Source organism: Microcaecilia unicolor, chromosome 4 (genome assembly GCF_901765095.1).
Source record: "Microcaecilia unicolor chromosome 4, aMicUni1.1, whole genome shotgun sequence".
In the NCBI taxonomy this organism is placed as follows: Eukaryota; Metazoa; Chordata; class Amphibia; order Gymnophiona; family Siphonopidae; genus Microcaecilia; species Microcaecilia unicolor.
This window is the reverse complement of record NC_044034.1, coordinates 15,143,486-15,161,780: the sequence shown is the minus strand read 5'-3', so window position 1 is coordinate 15,161,780 and position 18,295 is coordinate 15,143,486. Positions and strand designations below refer to the sequence as shown.

At 43.7% G+C, this 18,295-nt stretch overlaps 1 protein-coding gene and 1 long non-coding RNA gene across 2 annotated transcripts in view; one reads left to right on the top strand and one right to left on the bottom strand.

Moving 5' to 3' along the window:
- The window catches only part of CLPB (ClpB homolog, mitochondrial AAA ATPase chaperonin), a 266,010-nt gene that overhangs the window by 59,044 nt on the left and 188,671 nt on the right, over nucleotides 1-18,295 (top strand). Inside the window, exon 4 of the mRNA XM_030199980.1 lies at nucleotides 17,972-18,075. Within this exon, the coding sequence (XP_030055840.1) occupies nucleotides 17,972-18,075 (104 nt within the window). The remainder of the gene's footprint in view (nucleotides 1-17,971; nucleotides 18,076-18,295) is intronic.
- LOC115468341 lies at nucleotides 1,244-18,058 on the bottom strand. The gene is made up of 3 exons (XR_003941851.1): nucleotides 17,970-18,058; nucleotides 10,778-10,792; nucleotides 1,244-1,253 (listed from the first exon to the last, which is right to left on the bottom strand). It is a non-coding gene; the product is annotated as an uncharacterized LOC115468341 (long non-coding RNA).

Below are 18,295 nucleotides of genomic sequence, written 5' to 3'. Positions count from 1 at the left end.
TAGTTGCTAGGGATACACCACATGTGAGAACAAGCAGCCTGCTTGTCCTCGGAGAAAGCGAAGATACTTACCTGTAGCAGGTATTCTCCGAGGACAGCAGGCTGATTGTCCTCACAGACCCGTCCACCTCCCCTTTGGAGTTATTTATTTCTTTATTTGCTTTTTGATTAAACTGAGGAGGCACGCTTGCGCAACAGGCGGGAAATCAGTCTGCGCATGTGTGTTGCGCGCTGCACGTGCGCCAGAAGACTCTGACACAACTTTGTTTATATTTTGCTTGCAAAATGCTGATTGCTTGGCCAACACGGACGTCAACCCACATGTGAGAACAATCCGCCCGCTGTCCTCGGAGAATACCTGCTACAGGTAAGTATCTTCGCTTTTTGGAACCCTTTCACAATTGGAAGTTTAACCCTTTGATGAGTAGTCTAGGAATACATATTGAATAATGAATCCCTAGACCCCTGATGCAAGCTGAGACAGCCGAAATACGAGTCGTGTCGGGTCGTCATTACTATTTTGGAAGAATTCTCAGTAAACTTTGGAACACCATCTGTGGGAGGTTGCGTTGCTCTACTTTTTTCCGCTTGGTGCCTCCCTTCTAGTAGAGCATTTTTGCCGCCTTTTTTTTGAATCACAAATAGTTTCAGCAGTTTGAGCTGAGAATAGAACCTTTGTTTTTGATGAAAATGAGTACTTTTTTCAGAACATAAGCATTGCCATACTGGGACAGACTGAAGGTCCATCAAGCCCAGTGTCCTGTTTCCAGCAGTAGCCTATCCAGTTCCAAGAACTTGGCAAGATCCCAAAAGAGTAAAACAGATTTTATGCTGCTTATCCTAGAAATCCTAGAAATAAGCAGTGGATTTTCCCGTCCATCTTAATAGTGGCTTATGGACTTTTCTTTTAGGAAATGGTCCAAACCTTTTTTTTTTTTAAACCCTTCTAAGCTAACTGCTTTAACTACATTCTCTGACAACAAATTCCAGAGTTTAATTACGCATCACATGAACAAATATTTTTGCTCAGTGTTTTGAGTGATTTGTTATACTATGAGGCATATTTTCAAAGCACTTTGGGAGGCTAAGTTCCATAGGTTCCTATGGAACTTTGGGAGGCTAAGTGCTTTGAAAATAAGCCTCCAAGTCATTTTCTCTAACCTTCCTGTTTACAAAGCCGCCAAGCCGCGCACTAATGCTAACACAGCCCATTCACTTTGAATGGACTGTGTTGGCATTGCCACGTGGCAGCCACTAGCACAACTTTGTAAACAGGGGGGTAAGTGTGGTGTTAGTATTTTTATTATTATATGTAAGTTATTATTGTTAGGCATAAACTTGAAAATCAGAAAAACACAGTTTGCAAAGAAAAAAAAAAAGAAATATAATATTGAATTTAAAATTAAATGTCTTAGAAATAATTTACCAGCAAAGCATTTTAACCACAAATTTTCCAGGTAACTGGAGCCAAGTTGAAATCAGGGGAACTGGGAGAAAATCTCCCTGGAAAAGAAAATAGACCAAGGATAATTTTTTATAGAACAGTAACATCATCGAACCAGTATAAAGCAAGAATCTTACTTTTCTAATCCAAGTGTAGATATTGGAGAAAACACAACCAGAGGAACTGGAGTAGCCCTTGCATCAAGAGAATTTTTCAAATGAACAAGGTCATGGAAAACGCAGGTTTCTCCCTAATAAGTCACATAACATTTGCTAGGAAATTGAAGGAAAATGTCCCTCTCAAGGCCAGCAGTTGAGATTTATGGGTCAAAAGGCTTTGTCTCAGCTGTGTAGCCTTGCAGAGGTCAAGAAAAAACATCACAGTTTGATCCAATAAGCTCTGGTGCCGCGTACAGCTGGTTGAAAAAGTAGTAGTAAAATAAAAATACAATCTAAGAATGCAGTTATGATGATGTTCTATGGCAGAGGTTACTATCAGAGTTGCCTATGATTAAACAGAGTCAGATCCCTCTTTAACAAAAACAAATAAGGGGAAAGGGAAATGGGACTTGATATACTGCCTTTCTGAGGTTTTTGCAACTACATTCAAAGCGGTTTACATATATTCAGGTACTTTATTTTGTACCAGGGCAATGGAGGGTTAAGTGACTTGCCCAGAGTCACAAGGAGCTGCAGTGGGAATTGAACTCAGTTCCCCAGGCTCAAAGTCCACTGCACTAACCACTAGGCTACACTAAAAAAAAATCTCCAAAACTGAGAGGTCCACACTGTCAACGGACAATCTCTGCCCAAAATTCTCAAGTCCACATAATAGGCTCTAATGAGTGGTGGTATTGAATGTTTAGGAATCTCCAAGATTTCAGAAAAATATTTCTTGACTATGCCCATAGGAGACATAACTAAGGACTTAGGAAATTTAATAAGCTGCAGGCTCAAATAACTTTCAGAGTTTTCCAGGGCTTCCAACTTCTGAGGAGTCATTATTTTATCTTAAATTAAAGCCACTTGACATAATTTCAGTTCCCTCCAAGCCACTTATGGTCCAGGAAAGCAAAATCAGTTCTCAGCAGAGTTCTCCAACCACACAAATGGTCCTTAGACTCAGTAGAGATCCAGCCCATCTTTCAGAAGTAGGGAATACCTCAAATATATTTGCCTATTTCAAGTGAAAACAGCAGGTACAGGATGCTGTAACCATAGCGTTGTATTTGGTCGTGAGTCCTTGGATCTAGGCCAAGGCCTAAGTCAGACTGAGCCCACGCTAGCAAAGAGACTAAAGACTACGAGGCCCAGCACGATGAGGGAGACCAGAGATTACAACCAGGAAGGAAAGGTAGAACACTCATACGGGCCGCAAGGCCGAACTGGAACCCACACACAATAGAGTCCAAGCACATGGGCCGTGCTCGTCAGGGACGTCCTTTCAAGTGCCTAACACTTGGACGTCCTTCACTCAAAAAAATAGGACGTCCCTGATGAGCACTTGGATGTTTTTTTCTTCAAATTTTGTGATGGGCGTCCTTCTCTTGGACATGTTTTTCTTACGACTAAGGTACCCGAAATGACCACCGCAGGAGAGAATCGGGGATCGGGACGTGCGAGGACGTCCAGATTAAAACTATTTGGACGTCCCTTTCGATTATGCCCCTCCAGGTCTCTCTCAGCCAATCACAGAGCATGTGATTGGCTGAGAGAGACCTGGAGGGGCATAATCGAAAAGGACGGCCAAATAGTTTTGATTTGGGCGTCCTCGCATGTCCCGATTCTCTCTTTCTAGGGGCCCGCTCTCTCCTGCACAATGCCCGGCAATTTATTGGTTGTACACGGCTATTATATACGCAGCTTGTCTGCGTGTATGAAGCCATCTTTGGCATGCACAAAGCAGCCAGCATAACGCTTGGCTGCTCTGCGCATGCTCAGCTGGCCGACTGGCTTCCCCTCCTTACGAAGGAAATAGCGTGCAAATGAACTAACAGTGGAGGAGTGGCCTAGTGGTTAGGATGGTGGACTTTGGTCCTGAGGAACTGAGGAACTGAGTTCGATTCCCACTTCAGGCACAGGCAGCTCCTTGTGACTCTGGGCAAGTCACTTAACCTTCCATTGCCCCATGTAAGCCGCATTGGCCCTGCCATGAGTGGGAAAGCGCTGGGTACAAATGTAAAAAAAAAAACAAACAAACAAAAAACAGCAAGCAGATCATTTGCATGCGATTTCCTTCATGATTGCCCGTTTTTTACCGATGGGATCGGTAAGGGAAGGACATGAAAGCATAGGATCTTCTTCTGGATAGCTTCCTTGTAGCAAGGAGAATTCAGTCCCAAGTAAGCAATTACACATTCTCAATTTCCTGGCTGTCAGAGGCAGGACCTTGAAGTTGGGATGCAAGAGACTCCCAGTTTTGAGTAATTAAGAATATAAAATAGTTGATGTTTAGGGAAAGGGAACGGGATTTGATATACCACCTTTCTGTGGTTTTTGCAACTACATTCAAAGCAGTTTACATAGTATATACAGGTACTTATTTGTATCCGGGGAATGGAGGGTTGGGTGACTTGCTCTGAGTCACAAGGAGCTAGTGGGAATTGAACACAGATCCCCAGGATCAAAGTCCACTGCACTAACTACTAGGCTACTCCTCCACTAGCAACAGAATCTCCAATAGTAGCAACATTCCGTGTAGAATCTCAAATAGGGAAATGGGACTGGGACCTGATATACTGCTTTTCTGTAGTTTTTGCAAACTACATTCATACATAGTATAAACAGGTACCTGTATATACCTGGGGCAATAGAGGGTTAAGTGACTTCACCAGAGTCACAAGGAGCTGCAGTGGGAACTGAACCCAGTTCCCCAGGATCAAAGTCCACTGCACTAACCTCTAGGCTACTCCTCCAATCCATTAGGCTGGAGGTCAAATGAGAAGATGTCAAAAGTTTTGCAAAGACCAGGTTGGCAATAGGGATCACACCTTTATCAGTATTGTAGAAAAAAGTTAAGGCTATGTCTCTTTTGACATAAATAACTGACTAGCATCCTGTGTTCTGATAGGCCAAACAAATATCTCTCTGGTCCAAATAATAAAATCTCATCAAGTAAGAACTACTGCCACCAAGAGGTCGGTTGAAATCTGCTGCTTTGGAGAGTGTATACAAAGCAGCTATATGGTCATGGTTTTGTGCTTCACATTACTGCCTGTACTAATCTTGAAGCAGAGAAAAGCGCCGCGCTGTTCCAAACAGCGCTCTAAACTAGCGCTGGAACAGCGCGGGGCGCTATTAGACCTATGATCAGAGATAATGCATGCAAATTTAAGCAGCGCAATCATCTCTGATCATGGGGTAGAAGAGCGGGCGAATTGTGCCGTGCATGCGCTCAGCACAATCCTCCCGCACTTGTTTGACAGGTCTGGGCTGTCAAAAGCCCAAACCTGTCAAACACAGGGGTTGGAGGTCCCCCCGACGATCCCGTCCCCCAGGTTCAGGGAGGGCTGGAGATCCGGTGGGGCTCCAGCTCCCCAAACCCCCAGAAAATGGTCCCTGGTGGTCCAGTGGCCGCTTAAAAAGTGACCGTTAAAAAGAACCCCCTCCCGGCCTCCTTAGTTGGAGGAGGGAGGTAGCCTGCCTCCCTCCTCTTCCTTGGGTTGACGACGATGCAAAATGGCGGCGCCCAGCCCCTCCCAGTGCATCCTGCGATGCGCTGGGCGGGGCTATAGACCATATAAGGGAGTGATTCTTTTATATGGTCTGTAGCCCCGCCCAGCGCATCCCAGGATGACTGGGAGGGGCTGGGCGCTGCCATTTTGCGGCAGCGTCAACCCAAGGAAGAGGAGGGAAGCAGACTACCTCCCTCCTCCAACTAAGGTAGGGGGGCCGGGAGGGGGTTCTTTTTAACAGCCACTGGACCACCAGGGACCATTTTCTGGAGGTTTGGGGGGGGCTGGAGACCCACCGGATCTCCAGCCCTCCCTGAACCTGGGGGGGTTGGGATCATCGGGGGGGACCGGAGGTCCGCCGCACCTTCGGCCCCCTGTTGGCAGGTTTGCTTTGGGGGGGGGGAACGGGGGCCTGCCAGCATGCTGGACAAGGCTCACCATTCCTCCCCAATGATCTGCAAACCCTAACACCAGCTTGGAGCTGACGTAGGGTTTGCCGCGGCCAGCGACCCAAAGTTCGGCGCGCTGACCACTAATCATTGTCAATGAATGCGCTAAGCCCTGTTTAGCATGCATTAGCATGCTACTTGCGCAAAGAGCCCTCGAGCGCGTTGTTTCATGCGCTCGAGGGCTCTCATCATGGGGCGGTAGCAAACGCCGGCGCTAGTATGGCGCTAGCAGCCTCTAGCGCCGGCGTTTGCATTTGATCATCTGCCTATCAGTCAAGCGGGGTACTGAACGTTCTGTCCATATAAACTGTTCATTTCTCACATAAATGTATCTATATGGTTTGCTCCAAAATATTGGGACCTTTCTTCTCAGACACTGAAGCACCCCTGGTTTGGGAGTAATCGTGTGGCTATTTTTGTTTACTGAGAAAGCAGAGTTGCATACCTGTAACAAGTGTTTTCTATAGACAGCAGAATTATTCCAACTGACAGTCCCATCCACTGTTTTAGGAGAGCTATTCATTCCAGTGTCATCAATTGACATCACCCACTGTGTCTAATAAATCTTGCTGTCTGCAGAGAACACTTGGTGCAGGCAAGTAACTTTGCTTTCCCCTGGCATACCCACACCCCTAAAAATGCCTGCTTTTAATTGGGGGTAAAAGTATAAACTATGAACGTATGCAGTGATCTGGCTGGATAACTTCGTACTTACCAGGTCAGGTGTTCATTTTTCTAACAGAGCTCAGAATGTTTTTGAATCCTGAGTATACTCCAGAGGTTTCGTCACAGAGGCATGAAATAGAAAGTGTACAATCATTTGTTATACAATGGATTACATTGATTTATATATAAATTCCCTTTTCCCTTTCATACTTATTCAAACAAAATGTTGTCTGCATTTTATGAGAACCAACTGGCAAAATAGGAAACAGGTTTTTGTTTTGAATTTTACCTCCCTCATCAATTTGGTTGATTATGAATGTGGTTAATTATGCAGGCAGTGTTTTCTCTAAATATTGAACGGAACTCTTTCTGTCACATTAGATGAGTTTACCCTTCTCTTTCCTATGCATGGATTTGTTGATACTACTGTGAGTGTGCACAGAGGAATTGGTGATTTTGAGCACTTTTATTGAGTGAGCAAATATGTCTTGAAGTGTGTCATATTGGGTCTCAGAATCAATTTTTGTGACTCACAGATACAGGTAACACACGCTGTCTTTGCCTCCCAGAATTTACATTACATTATCTATAAATAGAAGCTAAAGCACCTGGGACATTTTTTTTGGAGGGGGGGTATCTTTGTGGCCACTGTTGTCAAATGAGTTGACTGCTGGGCGTTGCAGCTCAGTTCCCCAGGTGTCCTGAGGTGTAGCCTAGTGGTTAGTACAATGGACTTTGATCCTGGGGAACTGAGTTTGATTCCCACTGCAGCTCCTTGTGACTCTGGGCAAGTCACTTAACCCTCCATTGCCCCTGGTACAAAATAAGTACCTGAATATATGTAAACCGCTTTGAATGGAGTTGCAAAAACCTCAGAAAGGCGGTATATCAAGTCCCATTTCCCTTTCCCTTCATTGAGGCCTCACTGTCTCTCATTCTGTGTGTTGCGTCAAAGAATGCTTTTTCCCAGCATCATCACTGTTTCTTCTGCTGATCCTAAAATGCACTCTTAAATATATTCAAGTCTACAACTAAATTAATTAGTTTTCTTTTTAAGAATGAAATCCAATTTCAAAAAATGTGGGCCAGACAGTGGAAGACACTTTGATGTTACAAGCTCTTCAGAGATGCTTTACTTAGTCACAAGTTCATAAGCAAAAAGGCTTAATTACTTGGGACAACACAGGATTAAAACAGAGCACAAAAACTGAATATCCGCTCTTGGATGAGATGATTCGAATCCATGTGCCGAGTTCGTGTATGGTGCAGATGTTGATGTTTGCTATGACAAACTGAAAGCCTTGACCTCCTCAAAGTGCTCTTTGAGGTGACATTTGCATGATTCTCTGGACAGAGGTGGAGGGAGGCCAGTCTGTTTGTATAACTTTGATGTCCAAGAAGCAGTGGTCTCTTGTTTGCATGTCCGCACCAAGGATAGATTTGGAACCTCCCACTTTTGCAGTGGACAATGGACGGCAGACAATGGTTAGCGATGGAGTGTGACGATTGTTGACCATTCCAAGTGACTGGTGGACCAGAGCAGGGCTTCAGGAGGGGACAAAACCTTGTAAGAGACCAGGAAGAAAGCCTTATTTGTGATGCAGTTATTGGCCAGATGTGGTTGGTTTCCAGTGTTTTAATGTGTATGTTCTAGAATAGGAGAACGTGTAAGCAATAATTTCAGTACCAAACACTGTTAGACAGAGATCCACTTAATTCCCACTTTTGCATCCTTCAACTAGACTGTCTTGATGTATTAGAGTGTAAGTCAACTGCTGATGTTTAATTTAACCTTGTAAGCCACATTGAACCAATGTATATTGGAAAATCATGGGATATAAATGCTGCTGTAAATACATAAATAAAAATTCCAATCTTTATCAACGTGAGATGGCAGTATTGTTTGGAATATGAGCATAGCCTTGGTTAAAGCTAAAATACAAGATGTATTCAGGCTTTTGCAAGAAAATGTCTTCCATACATTTTTTTTATTTTATTTTTTTTAATTACTGATGTAGAGCTCGATTAGTGACACTTTTTTTCTTCTGTAACCACCTTATATGTTTTGTCAGTTCTCACCATGCACTAATCAGGCATCATGGTTGGTTTAGTATGCATGTTTGGAATGGTGATGATTTAGGAGGGATGACACACTTTTTTGCAAATTCATCTCTCCAGTAACTGGTGAAATAGCAAAAATTTTTCTTCACTCAACGTGTAATTAAACTCTGGAATTTGTTGCCAGAGAATGTGGTAAAGGCGGTTAGCTTAGCGGAGTTTTAAAAAGGTTTGGACGGCTTCCTAAAGGAAAAGTCCATAGACCGTTATTAAATGGACTTGGGGAAAATCCACTATTTCTGGGGTAAGCAGTATAAAATGTTTTGTACTTTTTTGGGATCTTGCCAGGTATTTGTGGCCTTGATTGGCCACTGTTGGAAACAGGATGCTGGGCTTGATGGACCTTTGGTCTGTCCCAGTATGGCAATACTTATGTACTATATATGATCCAGTGTCATTGGTAGGCTGAGATTTGAGGCTCTTGACATATTACCCTAAAAAATATCAAAGCAAAAATATCGGTGGATTAGCAGATGCACACTTACAGATTCCTCTGGCCTAAAGTTATTTCAAGTGAATGAGATCATGCAGGAGTTTGGATGGGGGTGGGGGGAACAAACTCAAGAAAAACGTCAGGAAATATTTTTTCCTGGCAAGGGTAGTAGATACCTGGAATGGAGGTGGTGGAGATGAAAACGGTAGCGGAATTCAAAAATGTATGGGATAAATACAAAGGAATCCTGTATAGAAGGCGTGGAACCAAACAAGCTTAGCAGTGATTAGATGGCACCACCAGTAATTGGGAAGTGAAGAAACAAATGGGGTTCGCAGTTTCCACAAAAATTCAACAACAAAAGGAAGTGGAAAACACAACTTCAAGAGATCTCTTGAAGTTGTGTTTTCCACTTCCTTTTGTTAGTGGGAAGTGATGCCCATGCTAGGCAGATTTCTACGGCCTGTGCCCTGATCGTGGCTGGACAGATTCAGCTTCCGTAACTGGAGAACGAGGCCAGTGCCGGGCAGACTTCTCTGGTCTGTGCCCTGGAAATGGCAAGGACAAATCAGATTCCGGGGCTTATGCCTGTGTACAGATTGAGACGTGTACTTAGTTTTCCCTTGTAACTTCACTTTTCTTTATTGATTTGTTTTTCTTATTGTTGCATTAATATGGTTTATTTTGGTTTTCCTCCGTGTAGTGGACTCATCAACAGTGTATGTGGGAATATGTGGGATACAAATGCAATAAAGAAATATTAAGAGAGAGATTATAGTTTCTTTAAGGCACTGTTCCTCTTGCTAAGCAAATGAGGGCAAGGTAGAGTATAAAACAAAGAAAAATGTACTTAATTTTCCAAACCTTAGTTGGGAAAAACGTAAGTCGGAAAGTACCATGCTTGAGCAGTTTGTTTTTTTAATTTATAAAAGATTTCAACTTAAATATAAGAACATCTTGCATTAGAAGCTTCAGAAATATAGATAAAAACTGCATAAACTATAACATTATAAAGAGAGTATCTACACCACCTCATCTTTTAACCCATCTCTTTATTTGGCACTTATTATTCAGCAGAAACCAAATATTTCTGCCTTTCAGCCTTGAAAATCCATATGCAATTTTGATGATTTGTGCTCTTTACGGAAAACAAGATATAAAGAAAGAAATTTTGAGGTAATAACAGGTCTGGGGAAATGAGAATTGTGGTTCATGTGTTTTACACTGTTGTTAAATACCAGAACATGGAGCATATTTCTCTAGTTTCTTAAAATCAATAGTACAACAGAAGAATATCACAGTAATGGATAGAGTTGTACCTGTCCTCTATGCTTTTATTTAGGGTTGTACCTGCTGCTCCATGCAGGTTACCTCCCCCCACCCCTCCCCAATTCCTTTTTTGAAGTGTGAAAGTCTTTGTTTGCGTTGAGGCCGTCCTCTTGATACCAAGGGATCCTCTGTGTTAGGGGCGGAGTGACCATATGGGCAACTGGCCAGTGCCCCAGAGGCTCTAGGGGGCCCAGAGGCTTTCTTCCCCTCCCCCCCCCCCAGAGCCTCAGTTGGCCCTCCCCTGTCCTGCCTTGAAGGGCCCTGGTGGTCAGGTGGCCTCTACAGGGGCAGGAAAGAACCCCACTCTTTCCCGCCTGCTTCCACTACTCTGCCCGGTGCGGCCATGTTTTTAAAAATGGCTGCCAAGACTGCAGAGACCCATGAGACTACCTCGGAAAGTCTTGGCAGTATGAAAATAGGAAACATCAGGAACAATAGATTTTCAGAGCAATGGACACAGACTTCCCCCCCACCATGTAGTCCATGTCTCCATGGATGGACTTGTATAAGGGTGGGGTGTTCTTATGTAGAGCAGGTGAGCCTAATTACCCAGTATCTACATTCGGGCCAAGCTCCTGACATTCACCACCTCTTCTGTGGCCAAACTTCCTATGTAGATGACATCTTATGTCCCTTTCTGTGTTAGCTCCGATGCATCTACTGAACTCAACCAGAGATCAGCTAACACAGAAGAAAGTTATGAAGTATAAAGTGGGAGAAAGATTTGATGGCCTCCCTTAAAGTTGCTTCAGGTGCTGACAGATTAACTTTCAAGAAACTTTACCAGATTGAAAATTTGTACAGTGTTGCCAAAGTTGTCACAATGAAATCCAAAGTAATCTGCCTCTGGGTCCTTGCTGATTTCAAATTAAGCCAATGTATTATTGGGTTTATTGTAATTTTATGCATATATCCAGCTGAACTTTGACTGCCTGAGGTGCTGTTAATAAAAACTAGGTATTCCCAGCATTTTCTTTCTAATTAGTACCATGTCCTAGGGGTTAACCTGTATTTCATTCAGGCCAGGCTAAAGATCTGCTGGCCTCCTGAAGTTAAGATTTCACTGCATGGACCCAGGTACAGGTTTCCAGAATAGAAGCAGTTGGAATTGAGAGGTTGAACTTGAGTTCAGGTCTCTCCTGAAAGCATCTGGTGTTTACTTCAGTTGCTGACAACTGTCACTTCCTTGCTTTGCCTCTGCCCCATGAGGTGTAATTATCCAAGGAATCCTCTTTGTCTTAGGACAGGGAGCTTCCATTGAAACCTGCCACTGGTTGGTGCAGCCTTTTAAGAGCATCCCTGGAAAGCTTCACATTGTGAGGTGTCTTTATGGGATCACTGCTTTTCTTGCTTCAGTGGCTCCAGCTGCCCGTGTGTCCTCAGATTGTGATTCTTCTTAACACAGACACAGCCAAGTGCTGATGTTAGGTGCCACATTTCCTCTCCTTTGTTAATAAAATTGACTGTTCTCCCCCCCCCCCCCCCCCCTTTGCCCTTCATGCCACCCTCCCTACCATTAAAAGCAGAAAGCACTTAACTGCAATTGATTTAACTGCCTGTTGAACTTTACTTAAGCTGTGCCCTCTGAGTCATCACCAGGGTCAATTTAGATTTATATTTCCGCAGATGAATAGCATATGTCTGTAATCGAATTAAAACTTGATCAGCACATTAAAACCCTCTTCTGCTCCCAGACCATTGGAGATATTGAACACAGGTAAATTGGAGAGTGCAGCAGAAACCTCCCCCTCCCCTTATAAAGCTCTCAGTCACTTATCTGCTTTCTGGGGTGATAATGGTGTAGTTATTTGAACAGTAAATACATTTGGCCTTCCAGAGAGTTAAAAAGGAGCAGTTCAGGATACTAAGTATCTCATAAATACAGAAATGCATTTGCCTATAGATAGGGTTTCCCTCTCCGTGTAAGTTAGCAGGTACTTAGTCAATAGAGCAATGGCTTTCTCTTGTGGCATGCTGGGATTTGTAGTCCTGATTTTCTCTAAGCAAAATGAAGACTGTACAGTAGCTTTGCCTTTGTGGTAGATGGAAGTTTGAACACTGAATGGCCTCAGCAAGTCAGTAGTGACCTGAAAGCAACCTGTAACCCTGCCTGATCTTAAACTGTCCTAAGCTAACCAGGTGCCAGCGCAGAATATCAGAGGCCCCTGTGGAACTCCTTTTTCACTTCAGAATGTGATCTAGCAGCTGCCCTGCTTTGTCCCCCTGTTTAAGCCACTCCATCTTATATGCCTTAGATCCTGCAGCTTCTTTCTCAGATTCCTATTGCTTATGGTTCCTCTCTAACTTCCCAAACTTGGTTCAAAGTGTGTCTTTCCCCCACTGCCCTTCTTTTATTCTAGAGATGCAATTGATATTATTATTATTTATTGCATTTGTATCCCACATTTTCCCACCTCTTTGCAGGCTCAATGTGGCTTACAATATATCATGAATAATGGAAATATATAATGAAATAGATAGTATTATGGAAAGAACTTGGATAGCATGAAAAAGCATGATATTAGTATAACAAGCAAGTATTATAAGACAGTATTGGATATGTATGGAGGAGTTCACATTTGTTGATCTTTGTGGTATGCCTTGTTAAAGAGATGGGTCTTCAGTAGTTTGCGGAAATTAGTTAGTTCATAGATCGTTTTTAAGTTGCGCGGCAGCGCATTCCAGAATTGTGTACTCAAGTAAGAAAAGGTTGACGCATGCGTTAGTTTGTATTTTAGACCTTTATAGTTGGGGAAGTGAAGGTTGAAAAATGTACGGGATGATTTTTTAGCGTTCCTGGGTGGTAAGTCTATCAGGTCTGACATGTAGGCAGGGACCTCTCCATGAATAATTTTGTGAACGTGATGCGTTCTTTAAGTGGGAGCCAGTGTAGCTTTTCTCGTAGAGGTTTAGCATGTCCTTGACCTTCAAGCCATCCCACACACATCCTGCTGATACCACTCTATTCTCATTCAAAGCATAATACTCCTCCAGCGTTTCCTAGTATTAGCCTAGTGGTTAGTGCATTGGACTCTGATCCTGGGGAACTGGGTTTGATTCCCACTGAAGCTCCTTGTGACTCTGGGCAAGTCACTTAACCCTCCATTGCCCCTGGTACAAAATAAGTACCTGTATATAATATGTACACCACTTTGAATGTAGTTGCAAAATACCACAGAAAGGCGGTATATAAAGTCCCATTTCCCCTTTCCCTTTATTTCTTGGCATACGTCCAGGTTCTCTGAGGTATTCATTTAACCTCCAAAACCTTAAGGAGACCTTCTGAAACCTCACTGTAAGTGTACCCTTACCAAGGAACAGTTGGACCATATAATCAAGTTGATATTTGCTGCCTAACCCACTGCACTCTGTTCTGGCCCAAAAGTATCATATTTATTCTGCCATGAGACCCATGGACCCGGGAATAACATGTATAACATCTTTTCCTCCCCACTCTTACTGTCTACATATTCATCAGGTCTAATCTTTCCAAAAAGGTTTTCAGTTTCCATCTCTGCTGATGAGATCCTCCTCCTGCCCGCTTAGAATTATCCAGAATTGGATTGTGTTGAGTTAAAATCTCCTCCCAATTACAAAATACTCTGTTCCAAATTGTAACATATTCTCACTCATGGGCCGATGATCAGAAGCAAATACAGGCGCTAGAGGCTGTTAGCGCCATACTAGTGACTGCGTTTGCTACGCCTCATGATCAGAGCCCCCCGAGCTCATGAAACAACACGCTCGGTGGCTCTGAACACAACTTGCATGCAAAACAGGGCTCTTAGTGCAAGTAGCATGCCAAACCTATTCATCCCCAATGATCAGTGACGAGTGCGCCAAAGATTGGCTTGCTGGCTGCGGCAAACCCTACGCCAGCTCAGAGCTGGCGTTAGGGTTTGCAGACCATTGGGGAGGAATGGTGAGCCCTGTCCAGCATGCATTTGCATGCTAGTAGACCCCCATTACTCCCAATGCAGCAGCCCCCCACAGGAACCCCGACCCACCTGGTTTTCTAGCGGCCCTTCTCCACCCCTCCTACCTTCAGTTGGAGGAAGGAAGTGGCCTCCCTCCTCTTCCATCAGCGCTGCCTGGAAAATGGTGGGGCCCAGCCTTGCCCAATGCATCCTGTTTGGCTCGGGATGGGGGTAGTTGGGGTCTGATGGACCTCCAGCCCCTGTGTTTTTAACAGGTCTGGGCTTTTGACAGCCCAGACCTGTCAAGCACAGGCACAATCCTCCCGCACTTCTACCCCATGATCAGAGAGAATTGCGTGCTTAAATTTGCATGCAATTATCTCTGATCATAGGTTCAGTAAAACACCGCGCTGTTCCAACGCTATTTTTAGAGCGCTGTTTGGAACATCGCAGGGCTTTTGATCATCTGCCCATCAGTTTGTTGTAAAACTGTCCCTAATTCTGATTTGGACCACACAAACATACTACAATGATCTCTTATCCATCCACACTCACTTTAGCAAAAATATGTCTCCTGGATATCTGTCTACTGTCCCTATTTCCATCTGATGATATTTGGCAAACATAATTCTCTCCCCACTTCTCTAGAGTGACCTTTATTCTTTGCAAAAAGTACATGGGGATATTGCTTATGCTCCTATTCTACCTACAAATGTATGCCAGGATTCCATTGCCCGTAAATGCCTTGTCTGTCTGTTTTTACCTAGATTGTAAGCTCTTTGAGCAGGGACTGTCTCTGTGTGTCTCATGTTCAGCGCTGTGTACGCCTAGGATGTACTCACTGCCCTTTGTTCCATAACAATCTTCTCTTAATAACACATGAATATAAGACTAGCCGTACTGGTGCAGGTGAATAGTCCATCTAGGTCCGTATCCTCCTTCCAGTAGTGGCCAATCCAGGTCACAAATACCTGGCAGAATCCCAAATAGCAAGATTCTATGCTACCAATCCCAGGGCCAGCAGTGGTTTCCCCCCAGAGTTTTCTCAATAGCAGACTACGGACTTTTCCTCCAGGAAATTGTCCAAACCTATTTCAAAACCCAGATGCGGTGACGGCTGTTAGTATATCCTCTGGTAACGAGTGCCAGATCTTAGCTATTTGGCCTTATTTTAAAGCAGACTGGGACAAGGGCCTCCCCCGTCATTCAAAATAAATATGCTTAACACCAGTGGTCTAAACATCTTGTATAGTCATCATGCAAACAAAAACCCATCTGCTTTAAACAAAGTGTTTGGCAATGGAAGGGTTGTGCGCTGTTCCTGAGGGTGATGATCACAATTTGAATATTTTTGTCTGGCGAGTCTGAGTCGTAAGGGGGATAAAACACTTTACCAGCTAGGATAACAGCACAAATAGGACCGTAGAAAACACAGTACTATTTTTATGCGCGTCATGCTAGCCGGTTAAGTGCCGAATATCGCACTTAACCAGCTATGCTTTATCTGAGCACGTATACCTGGATATTACTACTATTACTATTTAGCATTTCTATAGCGCTACAAGGCGTACACAGCGCTGCACAAACATAGAAGAAAGACAGTCCCTGCTCAAAGAGCTTACAATGTAATAGACAAAAAAAAATAAAGTAATCAAATCAATTAATGTGAATGGGAAGGAAGAAAGGAGGGTAGGTGGGGCGAGTGGTTACAAGTCAAAAGCAATGTTAAAGAGGTGGGCTTTCAGTCTAGATTTAAAGGTGGCCAAGGATGGGGCAAGATGTAGGGGCTCAGGAAGTTTATTCCAGGCGTAGGGTGCAGCGAGACAGAAGGCGCGAAGTCTGGAGTTGGCAGTAGTGGAGAAGGGAACAGATAAGAAGGATTTATCCATGGAGCGGAGTGCACGGGAAGGGGTGTAGGGAAGGACGAGTGTGGAGAGATACTGGGGAGCAGCAGAGTGAATACATTTATAGGTTAGTAGAAGAAGTTTGAACAGGATGCGAAAACGGATAGGGAGCCAGTGAAGGGTCTTGTGCCTGAACATGGCCTGGCATTTGAATATCTGGGAATAAAGCCGGCTGAAATTCTCTAGTTCAGCTCTGCACCCATTGTTGCATGAGGAAGGGCCCTTAACACTGTGACAATACAGAGTCAGGGGTCAGTGTCTTCTTTTATAGTAGAGTTCCAGGCAACATAATTTAACTTAGATCATTTTTGTTGATTTATAACCAATAGTGTAAGCCACATTGAGCCTGCAAATAGGTGGGAAAATGTGGGGTACAAATGCAGCAAATAAATAAATGTTGGCAGTTTTTCATTTTTTTTTTTTGTATTGCTTAGGGTTATATAAATTGCATTGTTTTTTTCTTGGGGCAACTGCCTAATTAGTGCCTAGTGTGAGACGACGTCTTCACCCTCCTACCTGATCAGAGTTTTCAGGGGGCCCCCTCTTTAAGGTGCTTTGGTGAGGGGGTGCCACCTCATCCCTCACTTCAGGCAGCAGATCGAGTTGCCCTGGGAGAAAAGTGCTGTCTGGAGGGAGACAGGATGAGAAAAGGTAAGTGTTGCCTCTGGGGGAGAAGGGCTAGAAAAAAAAAACTGCTGCCTGTAAGGGGGGGGGGGGGGGGAGGAGGAGGAGGAAAAAGTGCTGCTTGTGGATGGTCCAAAGAAAAATGTTTTGCCTGTTTGGGGGGGGGGGGGGGCTGTGTTTTTCTATCCAAGTGCATGGTAATGGGGACCTGCTGGTAAGGAGGGAGGAAGGGAGAAAGAGCTGGGATTTGGAGAAGGAAAAAAGGGAGGGTGCTGGTATCAGGCTTAGGGAGGGGGAGAAGGGGAAGTGCACTCTCCCCTTGCTAATTTATGTGAATGATATTCTGGCTTCTGATTCAGTGTTTTAGTCTGGTGTGTATGTGCATGTGTGTGTTTTGAATAACCATAATTAACACGTATGAGATATATGTATGCAAATGAATATGCTAATCTGTCAAGCCCCACCGTTTGCCCTCCCCCTCCTCCCAAATGAAACAGTCAAACTTACATCCATGCACAACCTCACCATTAAGTCCTTAGGTCCGTAAGAGTTCCTTTATAGCTACTTCTTGACACTTCTCTCTGTCCAGCTACTCTGTCTGTACTTTTGCTTAGCAGTCTGCACTTGCTCTAATACACTGAATCAGGCACAGTCTGGATCTCTTCTGTATCACACTCTGCCATGTACGCATCTTTGATATACCTTGGGTCTTTAGCACTGTCATTGGTATTACTCAATAACTCCCAACCCACTGCCTCTAGATTGTAAGCTCTTTGAGCAGGGACTGTCCTTCTATGTTAAATTGTACAGCGCTGCGTAACCCTAGTAGCGCTTTAGAAATGTTAAATAGTAGTAGTAGTAGTATGACCACTGTGACAAAGCTGGGATCTTTCATGCTTTGTGATTTGTAATGCAGCCCTATGACACTTTTCTTCCCTTCAGTGCATTTCCTTTGATTGGCCAGCAGGTGGTGTTTGATCTCTACATCATAGCTGTAGCAGAGGTTTTAGCTTACCTTCCCCAAAAGAACAGAGGGAAACCCTTGAGGTGTTCAATAGGAGAGTGAGAGAGCAGTAGTGGAAATGGGTTTTGTCTAGGGTTCATTACATAAAACACCTGTTTTCCTTTTTTGTCCAGAGTGTTTTATTGGTATGTGTAGGTTAAAACCAAAGATCTAAAACCCTACGGTATTTGGGAAGCAAAAATAACAATGTATTGTGTTAGAGTGCTTGTACAATATACTTGGCTCACAAGCATTAGTCTGAGGATGCTCCCACCTGCTGTTTTCAGAAGGCATCTCACTGTTTTGGAGCACTGACTTAACAGCAGCAGGTTTCATCTTATTACTTGTCTGAATTTATTTTTTATATTCCCTCTTCTGAATTATGATTGGTCCTGTTTTTCTTCTCCTACAGTGTAGTGAAAGCCCTTCTGATAGCTGGTGCTGACCCGAACCTTGGAGATGAATTCAGTAGTGTCTTTGAGACAGCTAAAGAGAAAGCAATCCATTCCTTGGAAGGTACAGTCCTTGGCAGCATATTAACTGTGTGTTTATTTTTCCTTGTTGGAGACTCCAGATAGCCAGTTAATGGGGTTAATTAGTAATTTTGCAGTAGTCATTCTGTTGACACTGAGAAAGTGAAATAGCTTTATAGTTTTCATTTTTGAACTGTAAAAATCTTCTGGTGATATGTTGGGCATTTTCAGTCTGATTTATGTCCATGGAATATAGAGCCCAA